The following is a 14,886-nucleotide window of genomic DNA, read 5'->3' as shown; positions in this document are numbered from 1 at the left end:
TTTGATTAACTACATACAAATAGCCCAAATAACATCTTAATATCACATCTTATTAAACGCTGCCTAGACTTATGGCTTCTCCACTGACAATTAACTTATGTGTTCATTCAAATAAAACTCAGATCGGAAATGAGTCTGAGACCTTTTCGAGTCAGATAAAGAGAGACATCAGAGGAAGGCAAGTATTTTAATATCCACGTTATTAAGAAAAAAACACAATTTAACAACCTTTGAAACTAATGGACTCCGACAAACAGCAATAGTTATATAATTACACATCTTAACAAAACCGATAACAAAAAACTTACCAGAAATATCAAAACAATCACTATTTCTTTTTACATTGTGATAATGCATAATACTGATCATCATAAGCACAAAATATTTTACTTTCCAAGCATTAAAGTGCTCTTTCTTTGACCAGTTGGTGGTTAGTGGGTGAAAGTATGTGTGTCTTTGACAGTGAGAAGGCCTTGATAACGAAAATGGTTGCAAGTTAGGAACAAATTATTATCATGGTACAATGTCATGTTATTACTACAAACTATTTTGACACCATTTCTAGAATTGCACCGTGATTAATCTTGCTGCACGTCAACCTAGAAATAAAATTGGAATGTTGCTATTAAGTGTCCACAAACAAGTGCCATGAAGATACATACTAGATACACAACAAGCTGTAATCAATATATGAAGACCTTGCCCCGCAAGGCTTTTAAAAAATACACAGAGAAGACAAAAATGCTACTTACTTATATTGTGTCTTGGTAAACAGGGATGCGATTTTTTATTTATTATTCACAATTCTGATTGAATCCCTGTTATTAAGAGATAATACTGATTTTGATTTTGTTTCTCAACTGTTTTGCAATGTGTATTTCCAGTATACAAGAATCAACACATTATTTCCTATGACTTAATAAAAAAAAACGTAGTGGATGCAGTGATATTACGTATTGAATGTGATTTCCACTAGGAGTTTTCATGAATACATGCTATTAATACAAACGTCCATTAAACAATGAAATGATAAGGGCATATTGAACGAGAGGTCATCACATTATTATAATCGTTACAAATATACATGACTGTCTTCCTGTAGCTGTATGTTTGATTTGCCTTTCAGTTCTATACATTTGTTTCAAACAGGAGATACACCATCTTGAATCTAAATACCCCTTTTCAACCACATCTAGTCCAAAACATATACAAGATACAGTATATACATTTATACAGGTGAAGGGTAAACTGAGAGTACAATAAATAAGTCAGTTGACAACATTTTTTTTGTTTTCAGACACAAAATTGATTCTAGCAATTAGTGAAATGGTTACATGTCTACTGTGACATTAGTGCGATTGTGCAATTGCTACATCTTGTGTTCACCATAAATGAAATTAGATGCTGGAAAATGTGTCATGTATTATTGCACAGTGCAACCAAACAACACCCCATTTTACAGAAAAAAAAAAACCTCTTTAAACACACACTCATCAGAGTATCCAAAGTATAGTCCGAAATCGTGTATGTTTAGCTTCAGCATTGCCTTGACAATGCTGTTGCTACAGTGGTAATTGTTATTTAGACCTGAGATGTCCTGTTGTGTCATCTCATGTCAACCTTCTGGGTGCAACAACTTTTCACAACTTTAAAGACTGCACAGGAAAGTGCATTAACACACTGAAAATGTTCTGAATTCAAAATGGAACTTGATGAAAAACTCAGCGACAGCAACACCTTAAAGCACATTTAAAGACCCCATCCACATGCTTTTACGCAGTATTTCGGCTGATGCTGACAACAACATAGCAAAACAGTTTTTTTTCAGGCCTCAGTGAACATCACTTTCCATGAACTCCTCCTTGATAGAGTGCTTGTTACGTGACAGCTTGCAGTCAGGCATGTCAAAACCAAAGTCAGCCCACTCGTCAGCAGCTGCAGTCATCCCAGACGTTCCGACGACTCCTGACCTGTTGGGGATGGTTATGGTGTGGCGGACGCGAAAGTGCACAGCCTCCATGACACGCTGACGTTGCAGTTCCCCACCGGCTGCCCCGATAGCGGCCATGGCAGAGGCAGCCATGTTGCTGCTGGAGCGAAGAAGCTGCTGGCCATGATAGTCATGGTGATGAGAAGAGGCAGGCAGTTGGAGTGGAGCGCCTTGTTTCATGTCCTGCAGACCTCGCCAGATGGCAAGGCGGGACTGCTCCGGAATCTTCAGGGCACCTAAATCCTGGTGAAGGAACAAAGTTAGACATTGGAGGAGTGTGAGAATGTAGGAAAGAAGACAAGTAAATTATAAGAGTGCATGTGCATCTTCATGTTAGCTGACAAATTAAAAATATATGAAGCCTACTCAATCAAATTGCTAGAGGCGAAAAACTCTACAGGGTACCTTTAGTAAGACTAAGCAAAATTCTTACTTACTTACTTTCCTTATGGTTTTACGTTCACTATATTTTGTTATTTCCTTCACTGTTTGTTTGTTTTTTATTGTGAATGCATGAACAGAGTGGTTACCTCCATGGAGAGAGTCTGGAGATGGTAGATAGACTGGAGGCCTTGGGAGGTGAAGTACTCAATGAAGTTCTGACAGCCCAGACTGGTTAGAAAACTGTGTGGGGAGAAAAGCAGGGCTGCTTAGACTGCTATGAGACCATAGCTACAAAGCTAGAAGTAGGACTTCGATATATTTAAAGAAAAAATCTACGTCATTAACACTAATGAAAAGTGCAGCTGTACTTGAGTAGAATAAAGAATATCCTTGATAATTAGTTCAGCATTTATCTTTAAAAAAGAGCTAAATATAAAAACACCTCAGTCCATTATGCAACATCATTATTTCACTATTATAATCACTCATGCTGTAATTAGCTTTTATTCAAAACTTAGTGAAAGAATTAGATCACAGGTCATCAGGTCTAGCCTCAAGTGTATAGTAACTATACATCTCGATTGATGCTGTGGATGTAAAATTAAAAGCATGCATTTCTATTAATGATTCATAAGGCCACTCTTGCTTTGATGAAGAACCTTTATTATAAATACATGAAATGTAAAAGTTTTGGCAACATACACAGTGTAATGGAAAAGTAAGCTAACTGTGCAATGTAACTGTACAAAAAGAAAACATAACAATCTGGAAACATGTTTAAAAAGAATGTTAAATATTGCAAAGCAGAGTCTGAGTATTAAAATGACTGCATTGACACATTAGCTTAGAAAAAATATGAAAAAAACCCTGTCAAATGAAACAAATGAAACAATGGAAATTTCTTTTGAAGAAAATTCGCTGTAGTGCATTGCAAAGGATGGCTGTATAAACAGTGACAGCGTGAATGATTTTAGATGTTTTTTTGACACACAGTTTTCGCTGTTGGGCAACATGACAAACCCTCTGGCAGCCACGGTGGAGGTCTACAACTCTTGATCATCTTGACAGTATGACCATAGTAAACAGACAACATTGGGTGCTGTTTTTGAATGGGACCTAATCATCACATCTGATTTAGATATTTAGCTTACGCAATGAGGAGTTAACAAACTTTCATTTTCATTTAAAACATTCATAAATTTACCAGCTCCCAAAACAAAACCTTCCAATTTCATTATGTAGTATAGACATTAGTTCCATGCGGCCAATTCTCCAGTGGACCTTCAGTATCGCACCAGCCATAGTTGTGTGGACATTTGTGATGTAATTGCAAGCTTTAACAGAGCAGCATCAATCAAATCAGACCGACTGTATAACACAGTTCCACCTAGACACATTTTGCTCCAAAAGGGAACTTTTCCTGAAATCTATCTGAAAGGTTTGCACGAACATGGCCAAACACTAACTCTTTCTGGCTTCAACATGGCACCCATCCGTATATTATAACCCAACAAGTGCATCTGATTGTCTGCTGGCCCTTTACAGTACGATAAAGAAGGAGTGTCATTGGAGGGTGAGGTACCTGACAAGGCTGGGGTCAGGATTATACGGAGGGGGCGGGCTGCAGTGGGAAGCAGACACTATAGTCTGACTGCTGTGGCCACCATTCATATCACCATTGGCCTGCATGTGGTGGCTGTTGAGCATGTTTGAACCTGTGAGAAAGGAGGCGTGATCAATACAATAATGAGCAGAATTGTACTAAGATGGCACAAAGAGGCTCTCACATTGATATTTTCTGATCAGACTTCTCACGACACATTGGCTGGAAACATGCTCTATGAGTACATTTTATTCGCTCCTACATAGTCACTCACCCATATGAGCTATGGAGGTGGGGGCAGTGTGGTGTTGCTGGGGCTGCTGCCCCACCAGCTGGTTGACCATGGGCTGTTTGCTGAGGCTGCCGTGGCCATGAAGCTTGTTCATGTTGGACATTGGAGAGTAAGAGTTCGGGGATGCTATATGGCTCCTAGAGAAAAGAGGAGAATATGGATATGGTTAGAGTGTGTGTGTATATCTGTAAGTTTTGCGAGATACATCACAAAGAAATGTCAGTATTTCAGTATATTTTCATGCGACTTTGGCTGATCTAATGATCATGCTGACTCACGGTCTCTGCAGAAGTTGCTGCTGTGTTTGTTGTCTGTAGGAGTCCACCAGCGGCTGTGGCACCAGCTCCACCAACTCCAAACTGTCTTTAATCTTCATCAGCAGCTCAAAGTTCTCCCGACCACGAACCTACACGCAAACCAGGCACATACAGCAACATAACATATTATTCACTACAAGGGGATTATATTAAAAGGGTTTAATTGTTTTCGTGTTTGAAACAACAGTATTTGAGTCTTTGCGGTCAGAATACATATTCATTCAATCTTTAATGATTTTGTCAATTTAAAATCATTGAGTGTGTGAAATGCTCTTACGGGAATATAGTAAATCTCTTCTTCTCCATGCCGCCTCTTCCTCAGGTTAATATTTGGACTGGGAATATTTGTTGGACTCTGTTTGAGATCTGGAAAATGACAGAAACAAAATCGCAATTAAACAGAATTAAAACCCATTTCACGAACTTAAGGACCAAGATATGTTGGGCCATTCTGGTTGATTGTTGAATGTATACCAACACCCAGGATATGTATCACAACAATGAAAAGTCATGAATCTTTAAGCCAATACAACCAACTTTCAACAATCAGAGTATGAGGGCCCGGGGGGAGAAAATAAATCAGAGGAGGACGTTTTTTTTACTGGATGATGAGAAAAAAGTAAAAATGTGGAGAATAAAGTTGAAACACAATTACACGTGGCCACCTCTGCCAAGCTTGTGTGGTTTTCCCTTCTGAACATAGGTAGTTTTCAGCACAATCTCTTCTAAGTCCTAATACTGACAGCTACACTGTGTTCATGAGCTAAAATAGAAATCATTTCTCTGTTACCAAAGCTGACTTTATTCACAAAATTGTCTCTCTCTTTTTGTCCTCACCCTTGGCCCAAATACTCTCCCGTATAATTTAGTACTAATGCCTTTACATGACTTTCATAATGAAACTAGACCATCATGAAGAAGACTGGATAATTCTGTATAATTACCATAGTTATTTTAATACCTGTCACCAGGTCACATTATGACTTATCCAGGTTGGATAGGTCATAAAATGTATTGTTATATTATATCTTTTATGGCACAGTGCTGAGAATGAATTGAAGAGTCTGAAGGCCTGAGGAAAAAAGCTGCTCTGTAGACTGGGTGTATGTTACCAAAACAAAGTTTACTCTTTTTTCCAAAAGGGGGCCAACAGACTCAACTAAAAAATGAAAGTTCCTTTTAATAACTTTAATCATTTAAAAGTGCAGTTAACATGATTGTGTCATTCTGGTAATTCAACTCACTGCGCTTGTTGGCACTGCCATTTTTAGCCACACTGTCGTTTAGGGCTTGTTGTTCCCTGAAGTGGTCTTCATCTGCTTTGCGGTCTCGACCAGGACATGCACATATCCGACCTTCAAATGACCTTCTGCCCAACACCTGACCACTGCAGAAGTGATTTGAAACACAAAATGTATCCATCAAGATAAATTTGTTAAGAAAAACTCTGATGAAATGTTTTTTTTTTTTCCAAGTATGTCTTTACTAGTCAGTTTTACTTAAGCTTGCTGGATCAATGCACTCAATAATACATAATACTCTAGGGCTGCAGTCAAAGGGTTTTGCTGAAATGCACATTATTGTGGTAACTAGTATTGAATATTAAACATATGTAGTAATGGACATAGTATGTATAATCTGATGTGTATTTTTTTGCAAATCTCATTGAACTGTTGGTTGATCATAAAGAATATGGAGCTGAGAATTGCTTGTTAAATTCAAAAGAAGAACCTAGTCTGAACTATTTGTCTATGAACTGTGAACTGTTGACTTACTCCCTGGTTTCCAAGGTGATGATGATGAGGATGGGTCTCCTGTTCATGCCCCCCACACAGCTGCTGTTGCACATAAAGTTATACAGGATGGTGGTAAACTCAGTCCCCACCTGAAACGCAAAGCAAGCAAGGAATCTTACCAATAACTGGACACTGAGGGGTCTTAATATTATTGGTTTGGGTGTTTAGTCTCTGACACTTACAAGGGAATTTCAGGATCTTTAATGCAAAAAACAATTTCACTCCACGCACAAGCGAACCCCCCATCTTACAGTAAATGTGACCAAGCTGCCACCAGAAGGCAGTGCTGCAGTGTTCTCTGAGGCGAGACAAATATGCCTTCATTTACCTCCTCAGAGGCAATCGCAGACATGATGATTTCTCACACTTGTGCTTGTTTGAACATGCCTGGTATCTTTATTTATAGATGTGCTTTTCATGAAGAACTTAGCTGAAATTGACTGTTTCTCTGGTATGAACTTGACCATTCTTGACCGTGAGACTTGAACAACACTTGGGTCTTAATGTTCAAAATATAAGGGACATCTTTCATATGTTGAGACAGAGATGTGGACCTGAGTCACTGTCACTTGGACTCGAGTTTTGATGACTTGCAACTTGACTTGGCGGAAGTAAAATGACTTGAGACTCACGACTTTGAAACATGATGACTCCAGTGACTTATCTGTGTCCTTTTTTCTTTTTTTTCATTTGTTTAAAGATTATAGGGATGTTTTATTTTCTGATTGAGATGATTCCTTTTCTTTTCTCTTCATAAAGACCAGATAGTGAAGGCAAGACTGCAAAATTTCTGACTTCACTGAACACAGTTTTTGACCTGACTTTGGACTTGCTATTATCAGTAATATGTAAATCAACCTCATCAATATAATTATAGAAATGAGTATCTATCAAGAATATTTTGTGCATCCACTGTAGATCAAAATGTAAGCTGAAGTCCAGTCAGGTCCCTATAAGGAACCTAATACACTGCACTTTGCGTCTCTGTCTATATAATACACAGTAGCAGATGAAGCACCAACCTGTGGAGCCTCGTAGGGCACAAAGACACTCTGCCGGCCAGTGACAGGATCATCCACGTACTGAGAGAGGTTATTCCCTTCCACTCGGATCAGGTGACTGGCTGGGGCTGCTTGACCTATGGAGTGAATGATAGAGCAAAGGTGAGGACACAGTTCATGTAAGTCACACAGTGTCACACATACCAGACAGTCTTTTTGGGGGAAAATCAAATATCCAAATACAAGCAGATATGGTGAGAGAATCTGGCTTCATACTGTCGTTGAAGTCTCGTCCTAGTTCGTGGTTTGGGCACCGTTTGACCACTTCTGTGACGTGCTCGGCTTTCTTGTACACGGGCATGGCTCTGATGATGCTGCCATGTGGAGGAGAGGAGGTCAGCTTGATTTGGATCGGACAGGTCTTGGCAATCTGGCAGTAGAGCTTCTTCAGCAACGGCGAGTACTGGGTGGGATAAGAGCACGGGGACAGAGAGGCTCGAGTGAGTGAAAAGGGTCGATAAAAAAGTGACTTTAAGTGTGCGAAAAAAGCAACAGTGAAAGATCTGTCCGTCTTAGGTATTCTCACAGTCAGTCAGCTACACAGAGTGCCTCTTCACATATTTCCAACAATCCTCTACTGATTAAACTTTAAACGACAAGTACGCACAAACTATCACTTACATTGCAGCAAATACCGATTAGGAGGTGAAACTGATTCAAAATGAAATAATATTGGATTTGAGCCATTCAGTCGTCTATCAGCATGGCAGCTAAAGGAGTATTTTAAATAGCAGAGGACAAGGTGGACAAATATAGAACTGGGTTATTATATGATGATAAAATACTGGGATGTGACCACAAGATGCTGTTATTAATCACATAAATTCATAACCATAAGAGGAAAGGGAGAGCATGAAAGCGAAAACACATGAGCACCGTAAAACAGTCAGCAGCCAATTTACATCTGTGTAGTGAAGGTAATTACTCTGTTATTAGAATGAATGAACGTTTATTATCCAGCAGACTAGGTTTGCGGGTAGTAATGTGAAATGCCACAGCTGGCAGAGGAGAAGTGTGAGTTCAAAAGGAAAATCTGGGCAAAAATGGTTTCAGGTGTGTGCCTGATGAACAACAAAAATAATGTGTCTTACCTCTGCCAGTCAGTAGGTTACAGCAAAGTTCAGTCAGAATAATGATAAGCTGCCTTCGAGTCTGCAATGACTCCTCATTTAACGGCTATTTATATGTGTGTAAATACCAGTACAGATGCATCAGGGATGAAAAAAGCCTTAACATGCCCCGACACAATCATGAAATCTCAAAAATCTTCTCTGCGGAATCAAACAGGGACCTTCTGGAAGAAAAAGAAAAAATCTGAGAAGACAGATGTCCTGTGTGGACATGCTACAATACGCCTGAATACAAATGCAACAGCGTGCTCTTTGATAAAAACAATTCAAACATCAAGTTCTTCTCATGATGTCATCTCAAACTCACCAGAGTACACTGTTTTAAGTAAATAGACATTTAGGAGGCAGGAAGAATCTAACAAACTTTGTTGTTTGAATCGCATTATGGGTATGGGTAAGCATAGTATGCCCTTGAGGTTGACACTTATTAGAGACCAAAAGTTAGGATATCTTGGCCTCTGCAGCATTAAATTTAACTATTCTTTTGCAAAATCTCTTGGTGCTGCACCCCTTTAATCCCAGAAGTCACATCATGTTTTCCTCTGTATATCTCTCCTCATCATTGTCCTGAAGTCTTTACTTCTTCTTCCCTATTAATTCTAAACACACCTCTCTCCCCCTTCACACCGGATAATTCCCAGACAGCACTTTTTCCTTGTGAACTCTTGGACTTTGATCCTTAAAATATTATATGAAATATATAATATAATCTCTATAATATAAGAGAGATTTAAGATTTTTAGATGTGTAGAAACTCTGATTTAGCTCCGCCTCCAGACAACCTCTGGCTTGACTACGGCTGGGAAAGACTCAGCCTTACACCAGTCACCGCTTGGATTCCTTGTTGTGACACCGTTACTAAGCCTCTGAAAGCCACACACACATTTTCCAAGTCTCACACACACATACACACGCACACACACTCACACACACACACCCCTAGGCGTGAGCACTCCCTTTAGGGTAATGGAAATACCTGTGCAAAACATTACCTTTTCCCACCTATCTTTCCCTGACAAGTCTCAACAGCGTGTCCATACCATGAATAAATAATTTCTAAGTAGTAACAGCCAGACAGATTTCTTATTTACAGACCGGGGCCTTTTCCTGAAGCAGCAATCACATCTTGAAAACTGAATGATCACAGAAGAAAGAATGTCAGCATTTGAAAAGAGGAACACGGGAAATGTTAACTTTTTTAGTATGCGTTGTGCATAAGACTTCAGGAAGTACACTGGCTTTGTGTTTTTTCCCGTCATCGCTAATGCAATGACAAACATCATATGTGGAGACAGCATGATGAATTAAAAGTATTTTGGTGTATTCATTTACATTATTACGCAATGATAATGTCACTTTGACAACTAAATATGACTCATATCAGAGGACATGTTCAGTCCTATGAGCGAATCAGTCATTTTCAAAGACAAAAAGTGGGTTAACTGAGTACTCAAGTTTTTTGAGGAGGACGACGAGCATTGAAAAACAACTCCAACTGTTTCCCTTTACCATTTTTGACTGACCCACACTTACACAATATTACACGTGCAGCTATGGTGCATATGCTCTAGCCATGATTGTGCCAGCTGATTGGTGGTCAATAATGATTTGAAGGTCCACATGCATGCTAAAATCCTGTTGGCCCAGGATTAAAGGGAACTATTGCAGACGAACACATTTGGTTCTTTATCCACAGAATTGAAAACAAAAAAAAAATGTTGATAAGTTGTAGGATCAGCAGGGTTCAGCGTGCGGAGACATTGTTTTTGAACACCTCAGAGTACACGAGAAAGTCATAAATTACTTTTTGTGTCTTCAGTCTTCCCATGGGATGCCGCGAGAGACGTCTCAACTCGTCGACCACGCAGACTAGTGTGCACATGCACCGACGACACATAGGCATGCACACACACACACACACACACACACATGAATCTGTGAGTCCAGAAGTGAACACAGCATTAGTAAAAAAAAAAAAAAAGAGATCATAAGTGATGTAAAAGCTTGGCTTCGTTTCAGGACGCAGGGAAGGATGAAGTGTCGGAGAGGAAGGAGAAAGGAGATGGAGAGAGAACAAAAACAATGACAGGCTAAGAGACTGTTTGCGTTGTCAATGATACGTAAAAATCGTCAAGGTGAGTAAGAAGTGGAAATTTAGAAAAGGAAAGACAAATGTTTCATCATAAACAGTAATCATTTCTAAATACTAAAACATTTTAGAAATCCCTGTTATAAATCTCATGAATCTGCGCTATAAACTTTCCACCCATTCTCAATGAAATCTGTTTGCAGTTTTGTGAGATATTACAAAATGTATTACCCGTAACAAACATTCATCGCAAAGAACCCCAATGTCCTTTTTACAACTAAGCTTCATGCACTGCCGACTCTCAGCTTCTTAATCCAGCGCAGGGTAAATGTTTATTGTCTTCCACATAATTAACTTTTCTTGAGGTCATAAGGGAGTTTTGTTTTGATAGGTAAATGTAATTTGAACAACTAATCGTCTCACAAATAGAAACATATATCCCTCCATCCGTCCAACCATTAGTCCATCCATTCATCCATCTTTGCCTCTACACAGTGGACCGGTGGAGGCAGGTTCCGACAAGCTTCTGGAGACAGGGTGATAATTGCCAGGCCGTCATCCATATACACAAGCAACAGCATGCCCGCTGCAAATTCGCTTAACTATCCAAATATCAATACGTTTACACACGCGTGCGCACACACATACACACACACACACAGTATGCATGTTCTGCACCCCTCAGCCTAAGCTGAACTCTGTACAGTTTGTAATTATATTGGATTCAAATATATATAAAATAGGAGAATCTCATTCACCCTCCTTGACATCATGATAATTGCTGTTTGTCTCTATGTGACTAATGAGGATATAAGGAAAGATATAATGACCTTTAGTGTTTTTAACAACAGTTATTATCTAAACCTGGCTCTCTGTAGTTAAAGACTTAACCCTGAGTCATTCAAACCTAATATTTTTGGCAAACATTTTTGCGTCAGACAGCAATAAATCAGAAACTACACTGGAAAGTGTTGGTGATGGGGGAACTATCTGAGCCATATATGATCTGAAAAAAGAATTCCGACCTTTTCAAACTGTTGACAGATCAGATACTATAAACAGTAAGTTGAATAGCTTCATATTGACTGGCAATCACCATACTCAACACTTGAGTCTTCAAGACATAATGACATACACACAGTGCCACACAGTGTGAAGGAACGCTTGAATACCGCAAATAATGTGTAAGTGTCCTGGATTGATGGCATCCCACAGTCCAGGACATTTCCTGGCCAGTGTTGATACTGGAAGAAGTACACTGTTGGCTATCAGTCCTGAAGGCTTAAAGATGAAGCATTTCATCTACTGAACTTCTATAAAAAGCTCTTTGAATTACACATTGATCTGAATCAAACTTACTTGTGCATCGCCACTGATAAAACACATCTGTAATTTGTGTGAAAAAAATGTCTTATAGAGTGTGTCTCCCCCAATCCGTTGCTCGGCAGGAAGGCCAGGGGTGATGTGGCTATGGATGATGCATGGGGAAAGGAAGGAAAGGGTGCATTGTGCAGGGCGTGTTGGGACCTGCGTCCTAACAGAGAGAGGCTAATAGCTGGGAAGAGCAGCTTCTGACAAGCCGCCTTGCAGTGCATGCTCGAGCCCGCCACCGCATCACACCCCCTCCCACTCCTGACACATACTGTACACGGACACGCACACACACACACGAGCGCGCGTGCGCGCAAACACAAACTAAAGTCTAGGTGTACGGAAAGAGGTCTTATTATTTGACAAGGCTGAGGTGTTAGATCTCATTTCCAGTCACAGTGCGTCCAAGCCAAGAATCATCTTCAAGAGGCAAGAGAGCGGCGGAGTTTCAGAGCTATTATCACTAATGCACGGTGTCTTGACGAGACAGGAGGGGGACTGGAGGATTACCAGACTAGCTTAACATGGGTTTGAATGGACTTACTGTATGTGGAAACAGTATGATTGTGTCTTCTGTTCCCATCATCTCCTGGTTTCTCTTCTCTCTTCGTCTCTTCTCTTCTCTTCCCTTTCTCTTCCTCTTCTTTGACTTGGTGGCCCATTTTGTGCAGACACAAACCTAACCTCCGTCAATTATTCCATTGACAATTTAAGAAGGGGGGATTTCATGAAAAATGCTTGATGCAAAAGACATTTCTCGTAATCTCCCAAAGCACTGCTTGCCACCCGCTCTTAGTGGGAGGCAGAGGGGTGGGGATGGTGGGCGGCTAGGTAACTGATTACAGTCAATATGCCCCTATGGCACTTGGCATTCCCCATTGCCTGAGGCCGCAAGAAATACGCCTGAAAACCAGAGGCTGTTAACTCCTTCATATATACAAGGTGACTAAGTCTGGTCCACATTGTCACCCTTTCTTCCAGCATGTCCAAACCTGGGCCTTCCATTGAATTTTGCATGAATACACTCATCAAGATGTGCGGACACACATCCTCATACACTTCTAGTGTTATTTTGGGGGGAATCCTTCCCCATTCTCAGAAATGTGGTAATCTACTGTAATCTACTGTACCGTAATCTAAAACTAACGCTTCTAAAACAACTCAGTGATGTGATCTGAGCTTGAACAAACCTACATGTACATTTGGTTTTCTTGGCTTGTTTATTCTGTGAAACACGATTAAACTTTCACTTGTCGTTTTCCTGTCAGGTGCAACAAGTCATTGATTAGTTGTCGACTACTAATTATTCCTGATTGTTAAACACAGATATTATCTTTGGGTTATGGACATTTGAGGATGTGATCTTGGACTTAATTTTTTCATTTTTCACCATTTTCTGCCATTTTGTGGACCAAACTACTCATCGATTAATTGAGAAAAACAATCAACAGATTGATCAACAATGAAAATAATTGTTAGCTGCAACCCTATTTCTTTGCTTGTATTTTTAACAACTGTAGTACAGAGTACTTTTTACCATTTCCTGTGAGGCTATAAGTGGTATCAGAATGTATCCAGACTCACACATTTTCACACGTTAAAAATGTTGTTGTTCCCTGTCTACTGTGCAATAGCACATCCTCTGATACTTTGCTAATCTTATAACCAGGTGTGCAAGTTAAAACAAAGCATTAAATCAAACTCAGTAAGAGCTAAGAGCAATCACACAGTTTCTCTCTCATTTCAACCCCTCCTGTTTAATGGCAGCAAAGGCATCCGAATAATCACAGGTCTCCTCACAATCCTTTTTCTGCTGCGCCATCATCTGTATCTCAGGTCGTGTGCCAGGCCAAAACTCCTTTGTCTCTCCTCTCCTAGTAACAAAACAAAAACTGCTGACAGGTGGTTTTTCTTTGTTCTCAGAATTAGGATAATTTTCAAACTATTATCCATGCAAACCAAAGCCGTTTATTTTGTTGCAAAAGAGTAGGAGGGACTGCAGTGAGTTGAGATACTGAATCAGATGATCTGCTGGCAGGCACCCTTCATGTCAAAGTAAAACAAAAAAAAGTGTGATTTGATGAAAGTCCTTAATCGGGTTAATCGAAGAGCATTCGAAACTGTGAATTAATAGGAGAACGAGGCAGGTTAATTTGGAGGGCAGTGTAGCAATAATCGTGTTTAACCAAACAGGCTGAAACGTGTTCCTGCCATATTTCAGGATTTCATTTCATTGCAGTGATTTTCTCAGGTATAACAAACTAAAAGTGTTTCTGCAAGTTTTCTTTCATTTTCTGTCAGCGTAGCTTGGCCGTGAGAAAAACCTGACTCAGAGAATGGAAGTGAGAGACAGGGGATGATAGACGTATTTTAGGGAGAGGACGGAGCGAAACTTTAGGCGCCACAGGTGACAGCCACGAGTGTGTGTTAAGCAGTGAGGACGAAAGAGACAGAGAGAGAAAAGCAGAAGGTCAAAGACCACCGCTCTAATGTTCAGAGGGGGATCTTCTTACATCACTGACGGCTGAGTAAAGGAGCCCACCACGCATGGTTAACTCCAGCAAACACAGCCGCTGAGGAGCCCCTCGGTCCATCACAGGCCCCGGACGCTCAGAGTCACACGGAGACGCACACAGTTTGTCTATTTATTCTCTTGTTTCAGGGAGGTCAACTGTGTGACAGTTGGAGGTGATACCTCTCTAGCCGGTGACCTCTCGTCGGGTCATGACAAATTACACAGCTCCCGTTTCACCTGTCTCTCACCACCATCACAGCACAAAGTTGTTGTGTGGTTTGGCGAAGTCCTGCCCTAAACTCCTAAGTTGGCGTTTTTTATACCGCATTAATTGGTAA

General features: G+C 40.2%; 1 protein-coding gene and 1 long non-coding RNA gene across 7 annotated transcripts in view; one reads left to right on the top strand and one right to left on the bottom strand.

Annotated features, from left to right (window-relative positions):
- Positions 1 to 168: 168 nt before the first annotated feature.
- Positions 169 to 14,886, bottom strand: part of tp73 (tumor protein p73) — a 27,442-nt gene continuing 12,724 nt past the window's right edge. For 5 of the 6 annotated variants that reach the window (XM_030422149.1, XM_030422150.1, XM_030422153.1 and 2 more), the window contains 10 exons: positions 7,660 to 7,846; positions 7,405 to 7,520; positions 6,362 to 6,471; positions 5,831 to 5,973; positions 4,864 to 4,952; positions 4,548 to 4,675; positions 4,252 to 4,406; positions 3,957 to 4,089; positions 2,521 to 2,614; positions 1,832 to 2,233 (listed from right to left, as the gene is read on the bottom strand). In XM_030422149.1, the coding sequence (XP_030278009.1) occupies positions 1,832 to 2,233; positions 2,521 to 2,614; positions 3,957 to 4,089; positions 4,252 to 4,406; positions 4,548 to 4,675; positions 4,864 to 4,952; positions 5,831 to 5,973; positions 6,362 to 6,471; positions 7,405 to 7,520; positions 7,660 to 7,846 (1,557 nt within the window). Of the gene's footprint in view, positions 2,234 to 2,520; positions 2,615 to 3,956; positions 4,090 to 4,251; positions 4,407 to 4,547; positions 4,676 to 4,863; positions 4,953 to 5,830; positions 5,974 to 6,361; positions 6,472 to 7,404; positions 7,521 to 7,659; positions 7,847 to 14,886 lie in introns of all 6 variants that reach the window. The other variant, XM_030422148.1, reaches the window with a different exon arrangement.
- Positions 10,597 to 13,318, top strand: LOC115584616 (uncharacterized). Its single transcript, XR_003984570.1, has 2 exons — positions 10,597 to 10,708; positions 12,111 to 13,318. It is a non-coding gene; the product is annotated as an uncharacterized LOC115584616 (long non-coding RNA).

Source organism: Sparus aurata, chromosome 7 (assembly GCF_900880675.1).
Source record: "Sparus aurata chromosome 7, fSpaAur1.1, whole genome shotgun sequence".
Taxonomy (NCBI): Eukaryota; Metazoa; Chordata; class Actinopteri; order Spariformes; family Sparidae; genus Sparus; species Sparus aurata.
This window is presented reverse-complemented; position numbering and strand designations above follow the sequence as displayed.